At 41.8% G+C, this 16,103-nt stretch overlaps 1 protein-coding gene across 1 annotated transcript in view; it reads left to right on the forward strand.

Moving 5' to 3' along the window:
• LOC108931750 (glutamate receptor ionotropic, NMDA 2D-like) overlaps window positions 1-8,421 on the forward strand; it is a 34,549-nt gene extending 26,128 nt beyond the window's left edge. The window contains exons 10-14 of the mRNA XM_029248513.1: window positions 62-291; window positions 2,173-2,333; window positions 2,530-2,717; window positions 3,564-3,796; window positions 5,380-8,421. Of these exons, the coding sequence (XP_029104346.1) occupies window positions 62-291; window positions 2,173-2,333; window positions 2,530-2,717; window positions 3,564-3,796; window positions 5,380-8,421 (3,854 nt within the window). The remainder of the gene's footprint in view (window positions 1-61; window positions 292-2,172; window positions 2,334-2,529; window positions 2,718-3,563; window positions 3,797-5,379) is intronic.
• The last annotated feature ends 7,682 nt before the right edge of the window (window positions 8,422-16,103 follow it).

Raw genomic sequence — 16,103 nt, forward strand, 5'->3', positions numbered from 1 at the left:
TGCGGAGTGTTGCCTGAGCGCTGCACGTCAGTACAATCGCTTCTCACCTGGGCTGTTTCAGAGGCAGGGGGATCCAAGTTTACAATCGGCAAGTCCATCTGGCTTCTGTGGGCTCTGGTCTTCAACAATTCCGTCCCTGTGGAGAACCCGAGAGGAACTACCAGCAAGATCATGGTGTTGGTTTGGGCTTTCTTCGCTGTCATATTCCTGGCCAGCTACACTGCAAACCTAGCAGCCTTCATGATCCAAGAAGAGTACATTGACACTGTTTCTGGACTTAGCGACAAAAAGGTTGGTGCAGTACCGACAGATGCAGTAACATGTGGAGTTGGGGTTTCTTCTCCTGCTTGTGCCCTGTTTCAGTGATTTTCCGCAGAACCTGTTTGGATAATGGATGGATGGAGATGTTCCCAATTATTTTTCTCCATATATTATAGCACTGAATAAGATTTGAGTCTAACAGAAAAAGTTGAAAAGTTAAAAGTCCATTAAAAAGTGGAAGTACATATTGTTCAGCTTTTATTGATGACACAGAAAAAGCGACTTTTGAGTTATGAACAAATCATGTTATGAACACACATCCAGTCCCTGTTGTGTTCATAAGTTGAGGTCAAAGTGTAAGTATATTTAATAAAAGTATGTGCTTTACAAGGGTGTCGTGGTGGTGCAGTAGGCTTGGCTGGCTCCCACTCTTGGGCAGGTCTAGAGTTCGAGTCCTGCTTGGGGTGCCTTGCGATGAATTGGCATCCCCTGCTGGGTGTGTTCCCTCCTCCTCCAGCTTTGTGCCCTGTGTTGCTGCATTAAGCTCCGGTTTGCCTCAAGTGCTGTGTGTGTGTGTGTGTGTGTGAGAGAGAAATGTGTTTTATAGATTAATTAAATTCAGTTCAATATCTCACACACACTCACACACACAGACACACACACTATCTGAACTGCTTGTCTCATACAGGGTTGCGGAGAGCCGGAGCCTAATCCGGCACCCCAGGGCAAAAGGCTGGAGGGGGAGGGGACACACCCAGGACGGGATGCCAGTCCGTCGCAAGGCACCCCAAGCAAGACTCGAACCCCAGTCCCACTAGAGAGCAGGACCCGGTCCAACCCACTGCACCACCACGCCCCCACGCCCCCTCAGTTCAATATCATGTTTTCATAATGCAATTCCAATTACTTTCCTTAATATTCTTAATGTAACAACGCAAAACATACAAACATTTCAAACTGCATCAATAATTAACATTTATAGGTTAGAAAAATGATAAAAAGCCCAAAGACAACAGAAGAGAGGAAATGAAACTCCTAATGATGGGACATGAGAAAAAAATAAACCTCTAGAGGATGAAGACGCACTACCCAGTCCTCTTGTGTATTTTGTTCAATACTTCTGTTATACGTTATATGATAGAGACACTTAATTAATTAATTATTAGTAACTGTTTGTCCAACACTGGGAATCTGGAGAATATTTTTAAAGAACGTAATAATGTTTGATGAAATTATAAAAATGAGAACAGTGGGGTAAAAGATATTTTACTCTTACATTACTGGTACTTTACTAAAGCCTTATTGCAGCTATGTCCCACTTTGCATGTTCTCAATGCAAATACTCCGCAATTTCTTCAGCACTTTAGAAAATTAGTTTGCTCATTTTTTTATTTGAGTCTGACAAAAAAAAACAATCATTGTCATCTTCACAGAAGCTGCAAAGTAGGACACCAGTGATTATCACATAAAAGCCATGAAACAATCATACTCCTTCGAATGAATTCATTCCAATAGGTACAGTTCTAAGAAATAAACATTAATGAAAAAAAAATGTGATTTTTAAAATCCTCTAAAAAGTGAGAAAGCAACTGAGAGAAAAAACTTTAAATACTGCAAGCTAAGCTAAAATTGTCTCTCTGAAAACAAGAATTGAACCACAAGCATGGGCAAACAGGTCTTCTTAACGCTCAGAACAGAAAAAAACTTTTTCTTTTATTACCACCCCTCCGTAGTCACATGCATTCATTTAAAGGCAATGTTGCTAATGGGTTAAAAGAACTTCTTCGTTTGCCGTGCCTTGTATCTTGTGGTCGGTGCATTATGAACTCGGTATGACTCAGTCCAGTCCTCATTCTTTATCGGTATTATCAATGTATAACCCCAATTTGCACTCATGTTTCCTTCTCTCAGTTCCAGCAACCTACAGAACAGTACCCGCCGCTCAAGTTCGGCACAGTCCCAAATGGCAGCACGGAGGAGAACATCTGCAGCAACTACCCAATCATGCACCAGTATATGATCAAATACAACCAGAGAGGGGTGGAGGAGGCCATTGCCAACCTCAAGACAGGGTCAGTGTAGAACTGGGCTGTGCTCCACCATGAATGTGTATGTGCGTTTTGCCTCATCATAAACTTGTGTGTGCTCTTACAGCTCAAAATCCCATTTTTAAGACCATCTAAATATTCACGAAGGCTAATTTATGTTGATTTATTGTACTTGTCCCCAGTGTATTTGCTCTTATAATCCCAGTTTCTCTCTTTCCAGCAAACTGGATGTCTTCATCTACGATGCAGCAGTGCTGAATTATATGGCCAGGAAGGATGAAGGCTGCAAGGTGATGACCATTGGCTCAGGAAAGGTCTTTGCCACCACGGGTTATGGGATTGCCTTGCACAAAAACTCACCCTGGAAACGACCCCTTGACCTCGCCCTGCTACAGCTTATAGGAGACGGTGAGAATGAGAATAGCAGGGACGAGGCTCAGAAAGTGAGACATTTTATTCTAATATCAATTGGCCGGGCAAAAGCTTGTGGGAAAGAATACAATAATGTACCGAAGTTGAGTACAACCTCACCTTAATGTGTCAGTTTCTAATACCCCACTTTTGAAAATAACTGCAGCGATAATTTAATCGTTTTATGTAACGTTACTTCTGTTAAGCACAGGTCTGCAGGCAGTATTGTTGAGTGTTGCTTAGCAGATGTTCAGAAGTGGTCCTTTTTGGAAGGAAGACTAGGATTTTACAATTTCAAGTTGTGTCCTGCGAGATTTTGCTGTGTAAAAGTGACATAAAGATGAAAAAAGCTCTTCTTTTGAGTGCGAGTATTAAAAATGCAATTAAATCATATAAGAGGATACAAAAACAGAGTTCAGTAAATTAGTTACAAAGTTAAAGGAACATGTATCATGAGTAATAAATTACTCGTATTTATAAGGTTCAGTTTTGCCTGACACCTTTGCAACAAGAACAAATGATACCAGTATTTTTTTTTTCTGTAGTTGAAGGTTGTGGAAATTATGAAATTGATATGGTTTCACTTTCCTTCAGTCACGCTTGCTCTTATTTTTTGCTCTATTCAGCTCGTCAGGGTTCAGACTTACAGTAAATTCCAGTAGCATCCAATTGTATGTTGCTTCATTTGCTTTTTCCTACTTTTTCTTTATTTATCTACAACCAGTCTATTGAGTCTTATACGGCAGCCGTGTGATGGAGAAAAAACCTTGCAAATGTGCGGATTATATTTTCTCTTTTTTAATAATCTTTGCTCTTTTACAACCTTAACCCTTTTATGTTCAGATGAGATCGATATGCTGGAACGCCTCTGGTTGTCAGGAATCTGCCACAATGACAAGATTGAGGTGATGAGTTCCAAATTAGATATTGATAACATGGCAGGAGTCTTCTACATGCTGCTTGTGGCGATGGGCCTGAGTCTTCTTGTCTTTGCCTGGGAGCACCTGGTTTACTGGAGGTTGAGGCACTGTGTTGGCCCGTCACGCAATGTAGACTTCCTCCTGGCTTTCAGCAGGGTAAGTGTGGGTGTGCAGAGAACGTGCTCTGTAAATTAAACACTGAGTTTTATTTTTGAACATACAGAAGTCTCCATTCAGAATTGTTAGTCACAGTACTTTTTGACCTTTGTCATTATTATTATTATTATTATTATTATTATTATTATTATAGGACAAGCGGTTTCAGACAGTGTGCATTATTATTATTATTATTATTATTATTATTATTATTAGTAGTAGTAGTAGTAGAAGTATTAGTATTGCTGTTGTTGTTCTTGATTACACTTATTAAATTTACCATGGATATGCTTGATGTCAAAACATCAATCTACTTTATAATCAGTTTCATTTTCATGTTGTATTTTTCCGCAAAACGCACTGCAATATTTTTCAGCATCAGATTTCAGTTTTTAAAAAAGTTAATGCTTGCACTTTTTTTAATGCAGTCTGCATGGTTCTTACGTAACGCTCACAGGAGGTGGGGCAAAGCAGCATCTTCTTCTGTTGCTCTTAAAACAGGATGCATTAAAAAAAGGCTGTGAGAGTGTATCTGGCCACAGAAAAAGACAAGATTATTGTGCTGTAGCAAGATGTATTACCTTTATTAGAAATTCTTAATTTTCTGTAGTATCAGAGGTCAATCTAACTTCAGTCAATTTTCCAGCAGGAACGACATGTCCTCTAACAGTAATGCCCTCTTACAACAGGTTTTTGCACCAGCTCCTAAAGAAAATTACTGTGCATCACTGAATTCAGATATGAATTCAAAATGTAATGCGAAGGAGGATTATATGTTTATGTAATGTGTTTTGACATTAAATTGGATTTCTATAAGGACTTGGAATTAGAATTAAGCTTATTAAGTATAATTATTTCATTTAAAAGTTACTGACAGTTAACCAATCAAATTAAATGCTGAAGACAACAACTTTTCTGAGCATTCTATTGTCTGAGAAGTGGCTGACTTTTACAAAGTTTTTTAAAGAAACGTTGAACATTTTTTATAAAACTTATGCATGGGCAAGATCAACCAGTTTTTATCTGTAATAGGTAAGATAGTGTTAATATGTTAATATGATTAACATTTCACAAACATGTACCAAATTAGGTTTGCTACAGCTCAGCAGTGAGTTACTGTTTCCTCTCATTGAGTGTATTTCTATGCAGAGAAGCTGAACTCTGCTTTTCTTTCTAACTTCTAATGTTACTTAGCACTGACCAAGCCAACATAATTTAAATTACCAAACTGGAATGATCAGTTACTATTATTCTGTAGTTAGTTTTTTATTTAATCTTTTTTATGACTTATTGTGTACCCATTTATACACAAGGGATTTTGACTAACCCTTAAACATAACCCTATCCCTATCCCTAACCATTAACCCTATTTGTAATTTTTACATGAGAAATTCAGCAAAACTGTGTTGCTCTATGGCCCGATAGTAGGAACTGGATTTAAATGTGTGACCTTTGGGTTGCAAGGCAATATCCCAAACCGCTAGGCTGCCTGCTGCAGATAAGGGTGGCCTTTGCACTTGTTTGCAGTTTGTCATGGTTCACAGAGGATGAGCAAAGGTAATTCTCTCTTTTGTTTCACGCAGGGTATGTACAGCTGCTGTAGTATAGAAGATGAAACAGCTGCAGGAAGAGGAACTGTGGGAAGCACCCTCCCCAGCTATCAGCTTGCCTCATTGGTACCGCCCATGCCCCATGGTGCAAAACCAGCAGGTGCCATGACACAACAGCAGCAACTACAGCAGCACCAGCAGCCAACATATGAAATTCCTCTAGCAGGATCCCCACCAGCAGTCGCACATTCTGGGGCAGCCTTGAAGTCTCAGAACAGTCCGGTTCTGGGCAGTCCTCTCCCCTGCTCAACATTCCTGCCCCGCCCGGATCGTAGATTTGCCGTGGTAGATCGCTGGAGAGGTCCTAAGTCTGCTGGTGCCAAAGCTGTTTGTGGCATTTCCGACATGAGACAGATCTCACAAAGGGTGGCACCATCATGGGAGGCAGGGGAGTCTGGAGGAGTTCATAGCCTGGATGAATACAAAAGGTACTATGGTCCTATTGATCCCGAGGGTCTAAGCACGTGTGCGGACCCTCAAATGAGTGACCCTCAAACACCCAAAGCTCTTCAAAGAGGTCAGTCTCAGCCCCCACCAGCCAGTGTGGTATTCTACCAGGAGAAAAATCCTGATCTGGCAAAAGTGATGGGAGTGGTTCGTGGTGGAGGAGGTTCGAGGAAGAAGGGTAAATCTTTGGGTGTCCCCCAGCTCCCTCCAAAGAACAAAGCCTCAGCTCCTCTGCCCCCTGAACCTCTGTCAGAGGCCTCTCCTCCTTTCCCTTCATCTTTCTGGAAAAAACGGTGCCCCAAAAAAGCAAAAGATGCAGCTGCACCCTTATATGAGAACATCCTCCCCTTGGGGAAGCGAGGGGGGCGGAGGGGTGGCATGAGGAGTGTCGATGGCAGCAGGACCCATCACCCAGCATCTCCTTCCCCCACTAACACCCCTTCGTCACCCTCTCTTCTCTACTCCTCCTCAAGCAGCTCCTCATCGACTTCCAGCTCATCCACTTCCGCATCTGCGTCCTCCTCCCGCTCCACATCTCCTTCTTCTTCCTCCACGTCTTTGCAAAGCCCACGAGATAAAGGCTATGGGATGGTGGGACGTGGTGCAGAAGAGGACGAGGAGACAGAGGACCTGACTGAGGAATCCAGCTTGCTGTTGGGACAGAATAAGTCAGATCGGTCCTTCGTTTCTCCTCACTCCATGGTTCACAGTCCTCCACCTCCAATACCTCCCCGACACCCCTGTCAGGAGAGGGCCAGATCATGCGAGCGGCCGAGGAGCAGGGGCCAGCTGGCCCAGCTGCAAGAGTGGTGGGCTGGATGGGGTGAGCGAGAGAGGGAGAGGCATGGAGCAGGAGGCAGTGGACCAGAGAGAAAAGATGAGAAGAAGCACAGAAAGCAAAAAGAAGCCGAGAAGAAAAAGAAGAGCAGGAAGAGAAAAAAGCGAGAGGAGCGCGAGAGGGAGCGGGAGCGGGAGCGAAAGCGACGTAAGGCAAAAAAGAAGAAGAAAGCAATAAAATCACATCGGAGAAAGAGCATTTCTGGAGATAAGAGATCTGAGCCTGATGAAGAGGACATGGATAGTCACAGGAAGCCAGAGGGCAAAATGGTTATGGACAGGTACTCTATGTGGAAAGGGGAGAGGAATGAAGAGAGAAGGGATAGAGACATGCAGCCAAGGGGTGAAAGAGGTGGAAGAGAACCAGTGAAGAGAATTAGGGACCGGCGTCCTAAAAGCTTTCACTCATATTCCCATTCAGGGCATTCAGGGCTTTGCACACGGTGCCCCGACTTTAATAAGCTTCCTGCTCCTGTAAAATTACTGGTGCGTGGAGGCAGAGGTGCCTCTGAAGTCATTCCTTCATCCCTTTTTGAACCTCTCCTGCCATCATCTTCCAAGCACCGCAGATGGGGGTGGGGGGAGAGGGAAGCAAGGAGGAGAGGAAGAGATAGAAGGCCCCTACTGTCACCCAACGAAAGAAGAGCGTTGCAGACAAAGGAAGGCCTGTGCTTCAACGAGTGGGACTCGGATGATAACGAGGAAAATGATGATGATGAGATAGAAGGGATACGAGAGCAAAGAGAGGGCCAAGGTCGAAGGGGCGGAGCCAGAGGAACTCTCTCCGAAACGGACAAGGACAGAGGGAGCGAAATAGAGTTTTACTCCGATGAGGGATCCTCGGGGGAATTCGGGAAATTTGAGCGGTACTGGGAAGGGAAACGCGGAAGGGAATTTGGGGAGGCTTGGGAAGGGGGCTGTTTCTTCGGCACCTATCCTGCCAGGGATAAAGGCGGCAGTGTAAACAGTAAGGACAGTTTCATTGCAGGGAAAGGTCAGCGATGGGGTCGAGGAGAAGACATCAGCAGTCCCAACAAGAGATTGGCGCTGGACTCGGCTGGTTTAGGGAAAGAACAATGGCACCATCTGCCCACATTTCCCCAGCTTTCGGTAAAATATTGGTCTGAGGAAAAGCTGTGTGTGAAGGGGAATGTGAAGTGCAGAGGTTGTGGGAAGGAGAAGAAAAGGATGCAGAACAGGGAGAAAGGTCACCTAGTTTGTTCCTGCCAGTACCCTCACTGTGCGGTGCACGCAGAGGACAAACGAGACGGGCCTCTGTCCCGCAGCCAGGAGGATCTTCTACCACTCTGCCACAGCTTTAATTACAGCCCCCTGAACCCTGGCCAGAGCCATTCCAAATCTGACAGCCAATCTGACCTCAGCACTCAGAAGGTGCAGCTGACCGATCAGACGTCCCATTCTTGTTTGGCACAAGCTCTCATCCCTTCTCTCGTTCCTCTCGCACTCCCCACGTCTTGCCCTTCATCCCTACCTTCTCATAGTGCTCCACCCACCTCCTCCCCGAGTGTTTCCATTCCTCCAGTTGCGCCCTCCGCAATGGAAGTGTCCCAGTCTTCTGCTGCGGGTGGCACCAGTGCCAAGCTCCAGTACCAGAAACTTCGCTGCGTTGCTCAGCCGGGGAAGCCGTATTCTCCGCACCCTCCCATGAAGGCGAGCTTGTGTTCGCGCCGTGGCTCGGACCATTTCTCCAGCTTGGAGAGCGAGGTATAAGGGAATATGAGGGCGGGAGGGGCAGCGATCAAGAAATTTAATAGAAGCAAGCACTTTTTGCTGTGGCACTTGTAATCTCAGAAGACCATAGGTCCTCGTGGATTGTGATTCGTCCTGTTCTCCAGTCAGGACCGCCAATTTCTATTATTTTCTCTTTATGAACGTAATTTGTCAGCACAGGTCATTCTCCAGTTACAACTCGGACTTACCAAGTCCATCCATTAACCTTGTTATATTACAATAGTATAATATTCGAGTCCTGATGTTTGGTTGAAACGTTTAACATCGACCGCTCAATCTGCTGTACGATGCCATTGGCTGGTCACGCTGCGGCAAAGCACCATATCTCTTTTTGTTTTGGTCTGTCAATGTTTGGGTGTCCAGCAATGATTGCATTTTGTGTAAAAAAAACTTTTTGTTTGCGATACCTCTAGAAAACTCCCTGGAAGTTGCTTTTTGTTTAGAATAGCTAGCAAGTGAAAAAGTGAGTGTTCTGGAGATGCTGCATAGAAAAAGCAAAAGACAATAAAATGAAAGTGAAAATAATATTGCAGCGTGAAAATGTAATACTGTATTTATATTATTATTGTACATTAATATTATTTTGAGGGGGCGCGGTGGTGCAGCGGGTTTGGCCAGGGCCCGCTGTGTGGCAGCTCTGGGGGTCGAGACCTGCTTGGGGTGCCTTGCGGTCAGCTGGCATCCCGTCCGGAGTCTGTTCCCTACCCCTCCAGCCTTGAGTCTTGCTCCCTGTGTTGCCGGGTTAGGCTCCGGTTTGCCGCGACCCCGCTCGGGACAAGTGGTTGTAGACATTGTGTGTATATGTGATTAATATTATTTTCACATGATAATATATGAAACTGGTAAAAAAACATCAGAACGCCGTGGCATAAAACATATCATTCATGTGTGTCGAATGTTTTTATATCCTTATTGTTCATACGATACAGTACAAGAGATTTGTGGCTTATAACAAAGTTGACTTACGACTTTGGAACAGAACCCATTTGTAAATCGAGGGCTGCCTGTGATGCAACTTTTAAAGAAATGCTGCCATTTCGTAAAAATACTACAAACGCTACCCTATCTGCTTTTTCCTTTGCTGTAAAAATACTTTGACTTCCTCTCAGAGCAATGGACACTGTCCTGCAGTCCACAGTTTCTCAGATTAAAAATGTCCTTTCAGACCTTACAAACCTTAAATGTGAATGTACTGTTGGAACTTTAGGCCAATATCCTGATGATTTCAGCTCCTTTTCCCATACCTTGAAAAAGTGCAAGCTTATTAAAAACAAAATACTTAATCTTAGCAGAAATACGTTTTATGTTAAATTCACAGTTGTGGTTATTGTATATGTTATTTTTCTCACTGCCTGCTATTTTGAAGAGGCTCAAAAAACTACAAATCATTTCTTACTTGTAAAGCTTTGTAAAACATCTCTTTTCAATTTTGTGTCCATATCTCCTGATCAGTTTATGTTTTAACATCAAGGTTTAAATCAAATGTGACTGATGTTACATGTTATGATTTAGTCTGATTTACTTGCATTTGTTAAACATGTAGTTTCAAACATTTAATTTCAAGGTATCTTATTTTATTATTTAACTACATATAATTTCAGCATTTACCACATAAAAAGGGTTTTATATAAATATTTAGTTGTTATTAGTTATATAAATATGTACGCTTAGTTGTGTTGACAGATTATTAGTGCTGTGATATACTTGTGCTCTAGTATGTAGTAACAGTACACTGGTTTAATCTTCTCAGCTACACAATGATGAAGAACCACGTAGCTCTGTAGCTCTGACACTGGTCTACAAATTGCGTCAATGTACACATTTTATGTCATTGCAGTTTGGACACTGATAAGTACCATGTTGCCGAGGAATCATAATTTTGATGGAAAGTGAATATTGGTGTTTTCAATTGTTGTTGCAGAGCAAGGGTACTTTTTTCTTCGGACAGCAACGCATCTCTATCTCGAAAAATAGTTTCATTGATCTACTAAAGTCACTGTAGTGAATACTATATGTACACACAGAGTAAATACTATGTGTAATACACGTCATACCACTATCTATAATTATTTATTAGGGACAGGTTTAAAATATCATGTGTAGCCATTCTCTGATTACTTTAAAAATCCCATCCTCACCGATTTGACTGTGAAGACATTGGTGCTTGTGCATAAAAATGTTCTAGTTTCTTGGTCATCTGTCTACTGAAAACGTCACATTTTGCTCTTAGTCACAAATAAAATGAAGAAATAATTTCATTTGTCACAAGATGAATAAAAGCACAAATTAAGTGCTTGGCTGAAAAGAAAATCAATTTGTTTGCAGCAACTGATTTCGTACTAAAGAAGCGCACTGTGTATCTCTGAAAACACCGACCAGTCTCACTGTAAACTACTGTATTTGTCACGCCATTGACCACTTTCACTGTACTACTGTTGTACTAGTTACTGACACGTTAGTGTGCTGCCCGTCTCAGTCTCTCACCCTCTCTCATTCTCTCTGCGGTATTTTTCAACTGTTTCCTTTTACTTGGCATAATTATGTCTTACGTCTTTCGGGGTGCGTAAGGTATGAAACATTTTTCCACGTACATCGATCTACTGTGTTTGATGCTCTATACCTTGATATTTCTGTGACCGTCTTTCAGTGTCTCATCTTGCAAAAATCAGAGACCAGTAGATACTGTGCTCTTGCTCCTTGACAATTATTGATGAAAGTTTATTATTAGCATTATTTATGTGATTTAACTGTGCAAGTCTTATGACTATGCCACTTTTGTGACAGGTTTGCCTGTGCTATGTGTCTTTTGCTCTGGGCAGAGCTACACCATGATGTATTCTCCATCACTGCACTTTACTGACATAATTCTATACTTCTGTCCTGCTGGACTGAACTGGACAGGGTTACATCCTTGCATCTTGCACTGCTGTACGGATAGTGAAACACAGTATTGCAGTGTGAGGCTTTATTTAAACGAAAAAGCGTTATGTAGCTCGTTGTCCTTAACTGGGCTGGAGTAGTCAGTGGTGTTCTCTGCAAAGCTATATTGTACAGAAGAAGAAATTACGTTCTGTAATGCCTACAGCTGTGCTCCACTCTGCCATAGTGCGCAGCAGTATCAGCTATATCTTCTACCAAACGACATGGTGTTCAACTGCACTGCAGCAAATTGTGCTGTACTGTTGGGATCTTGTACTGTGCTCTGTGCCACTGAAGACAGTATTGTGGTTAACTGCTGCACCACAGGATGCAAAACTGTACTGAAAAAGGAAAAGAATAAAGATTTTAATAAGAATCTTTGCAGAAACATTTTATTTGACTTCTCATAACATCTGCAATTACGAAACACACCCGCGCACAAACACATACTGACATGACTGAAATGACTGAATTTTATGACATCAGTATGCACTTTCCATTAAAAGTACCCGTTGCAATTAACATAACGTGATGTTATGAACATCTGAGTTACGAATTCTCTAGATACAAACAAGATACAAACATTGCCCTGTTTATCTTTTCGTTTTAAATCAGATTTTCTTCACCATTCTATTTTTCATAATTTCTGAAACTGAAATTGTGCGGGACCAATTTCAATTGCAATTGCAATTCCAATTACAGGACCAGTTTGTACCCAACAAATAAACTCAGGAACCTGCCTATTATTGGACTGATTGCAAACAGAAAGTGACCAGATACTGACAAACATATTTATATGATGAATAGGTTCCACACTTGTAACCAGTCTTGTTGTGTTCTCAGTCATAAAGGAAACCTGCAGTCAGCATTTAAGAACAAACACTTTTTAATGTTTCTCTCCGTGCAATCATCCATTCCAATCTAATGCAGCACAAGATGGGCTTGGGCTTGCGTGTACAAAGCAGAGCTCAATCAGGAGAGGAAAAGATGAAATTTTTTATTTTCAGTTATTTTAAGGTACACTGTGATAACCTTATTAAAAATAACAAAGTAATGCATTTATGATGTTCCCTGTCTCACGTTATGTTTTCAACTGAGGAGCACTGAGGCCCTTGTTCTGACGAAAAATTGATGAAAATAGAATACATAAATAAAAGTCTTACAGAATATTTTTAACCCATTATAGCTTTATCGCATGTTTTTCATCTGAACATAACCCGTTAATAAATTGAGTTATCATGGTGCTTTATTAAGCTATTATAGACTATGATGTTGTCGTTGGACTTACAACCAATTCAGGTTACAAACATACTTCCAGTCTCAGTTGTATTCACAAGGTGAGGTACAAGTGTTCAGTAAAAATTTAATGGGCATCCAATTATACCAGAAAATTATGGTTGTTGCCATTACTATGATGTAGTAATGCCAAGAGCAGGGAGGTCATAATAAGAAAAGAGGATCCCCAGTCTTGCCGGTCACCTTATTTCTATGTGCACTATCCATGGACCATCTGCTTAAATTACAATATATTTTCCTGCCCACTGTTAAAATGTCACCCATGTTTCTCCCTGGAATGACGTTAACCTTGACGGACTTACGTGTCAAATATAACAATTTTCGTGGCCCTTGTCACTGATGCTCTTCTCAAGCTCCTGCCAGGGGAGTCACACATTTCACAGTTACAGGGGTCTCTGCTGGAAGCTACTATATGTCAGACCTGAACACTGCTGGTGTTATTGTGCAGTTCACTTATTATTCAGAACAACAGAACTGCCTTGAGTGAATGTCCATGCTTTCTATGCTCTTAAAATAAGTTGGGTGGCACCATAATTTTCACACAATAGTGCTACAGAAAAATAGTGACACTTTACTGGACTAATCCAGTAAATCCATAATCCAAGAAAATGGCAATTTGAATTTTTTACAACTTTTTTTAGATGTTGAATGAATACAAAATTACTCCTTTGCTTAAAAAATGATTAAAAAAAAATATTTTAAGAGACAAATTGATTTAGTTAAGCATAATTTGTTAAATTGTCCAGAATCTCATTCAGCACCTTGCTGTTTCAATTTGCAACTGAGAACTGAACATCTCATCTGTGTGTGTTAGAGGAGGGGGGTGCGGTGGTGCGGTGGTGCGGTGGGTTTGACTGGGCCCTGCTCTTTGGTGGGTCTGGGGTTCGAGTCCTGCTTGGGGTGCCTTGTGACAGATTGGTGTTCTGGGTTATGCTCTGGTTCACCACAACCCCACTTGAAACAAGTGGCTTTAGTGTGTGTGTGTTTTAGCAGTGGTCAAACATCATTTTTAAATTTATTTCACATTATTCACTTAAAACTTTGGATAATGATTATTGGAATCAACAGGTATAGACGGCAAAACCTGTGAAAGTTATACACAGTACCATCTCCCTCTGCACTGCTGCTGCCTACAGTACTGGAGTGTGAACTGGGAAAGATCGAGGTTCCACAACCGGCACCGCAGCCCTGAACTTCTGTAACTGCTTATGCTATAACTGATATTTTACCAAGTTTAACATTATTTTGGAAACTGTCTGCATTTTACAAGTGGCAATTGTGATCTATAAAAGCCTCAGTTTTCCAATGTGGTGAGGTTTTCTGCAATACATTTTTTAATACCAAAGTCTCATTTGTAAGTATTACCTAATACTTCACTATTTGTTTATTCGTACGTTACACATTCTATGGATATTTTTTCATTTTGATTTTTGTTGTCTTTTCCACTTTGTTTTTCCAAATAAGTCATATTTACAGTTTTATACCGTTGCTTTTGTAAATATGCTGTGTGGATTTTGCTGTGTGAGTAATACGTCCCTCAGTTCTTTAACAGTTACACACAGTTATATTGTAAATATCACACTTATAAAACTGTGGTAGGTGTCAATTTATTTAGTAGGTAATGAATCAATAGTTTTGAGAGAATTTGTATGGCTCTTTTAGGGGAGAACAGCTACCACAGAGCAGACAGGTCCAACTCAGAATGATTTAGTGCGAAATACATAGTATCTATGTATGACATCAGGAATGTCAATTCATATTCAATAACCACTTGTCCTGTGTGGGGTTATTTTGGAGTCTATTCTGGAAACACAGGGCACAAGACAGAGTAAACCCTTGATGGGAGCCCATTGTAAGGGAATCACACACACACACACACACACACAAATACAAATTTTAGAATAAGAAAACCATATTCGTTTAACCATGTTTAGACGAAGAAGGAGAGAATAATTCAGACAATACATGTTTCCACAACAAATATTGAAACCCAATGACTCCCTCCTGTTCTGATCAGTGAGTGTAGCACAGCTGGAGAACTATATTGAGAGGAGGGCCAGCTGTGTTGCCTCTAGGAGGGATTGTTTGGTGTCATACAGTCCAACGGCAGAGGGAGGTGCGCTTTAATATTTTACTAGAACAAAGGGAACTGATACACATGAGAGCATGTAATCGCTGAACAGTGCTTCAAATTGGGGCACACTTCCCACAATGCAGTGTACTGTCAAACACCTGTCATACTTCATTATGTGACAGCAAGGCCAGTTGACACAGCCGATTTAGAGACTCTTTGGAACTGATTGCAGTTTAAACTAAGCGCGTTTCGTTCAGAAATGCTGCCGAGAGGAGCTCGATTTCTATATTATGGTCTCTGCTTTAAAAGCCCAACAGAGGGCAGTGGACAGTTTCCTCCTCACTGGTAATTCAGAGCTTCAGCCTCTTGCGATACTACAAGCTGACACTGAGGAGAGTGAGGAAGCCCAGCTGAGAAGCCGACAAGGAGTTGCTTTGGGAACAGATGCCCTCGGGATCCAGGCTTCAGCTCATCTGTGATGACAATCTGAGGAGTGCAGTGTCATTACTGCGCTCATCTTAGGCCAAAAAAAGAAAGATTTTTGTGCTCCTTATATCTGTGTTGTTTCTTGTCCTTTTGCCCTCTTTTTAGAAATTTCCTTTCAAGTCTGTTTCCTATCCCTTCTGTTGAAATAAATTATGTATATATAATTATAACATGCGGGAACGCGGTGGTGCAGTGGGTTGGACCGCAGTCCTGCTCTCCGGTGGGTCTGGGGTTCGAGTCCTGCTTGGGGTGCCTTGTGATGGACTGGCGTCCCGTCCTGGGTGTGTCCACTCCCCTTCCGGCCCTACGCCCTGTGTTACCGGGTAGGCTCCGGTTCCCCGCGAACCTGTATGGGACAAGCAGTTCTGAAAATGTGCGTGCGTGTGTGTGTGTGTGTGTGTGTGTGTGTGTGTGTGTAATTATAATATATAAGTTAAATATATATATATATATGGTACTATTACCAAACCATTAATCTGGAATCACTGAGTGGGAGGCATGAGGGTCACACCCTGTAGAGAAAGCCAAATCCATCACATTATATGAGTTCCAACTAAAAGCAAAACAGATCAGTTTCCTTCCATCCCATGTCTCTCTTCTATCATGCCTAATCCATTTTGGCATATGAAAAAAACTCCTTTCTTTAAACATTTTTACAGTTATTATGATGTAGTAGCTCGAGAGATTGGCATGATGGTTCAAGCACTGGAACTGGTGCTCGACAGCTTTAATGTTGTGAATTTGAATCCAGTCTCGGCCTTTTTGTGTTGATCTCCTTTGTGTCCACTTGGATTCCCTTCCACATTCCACAGATCCTTGACATGAATTGGTGACACTAAACTGCATTTCTTTGTGTTTTTGATTCCTTATATATGAGTACATGACA

This window comes from Scleropages formosus, chromosome 23 (genome assembly GCF_900964775.1).
Source record: "Scleropages formosus chromosome 23, fSclFor1.1, whole genome shotgun sequence".
In the NCBI taxonomy this organism is placed as follows: domain Eukaryota; kingdom Metazoa; phylum Chordata; class Actinopteri; order Osteoglossiformes; family Osteoglossidae; genus Scleropages; species Scleropages formosus.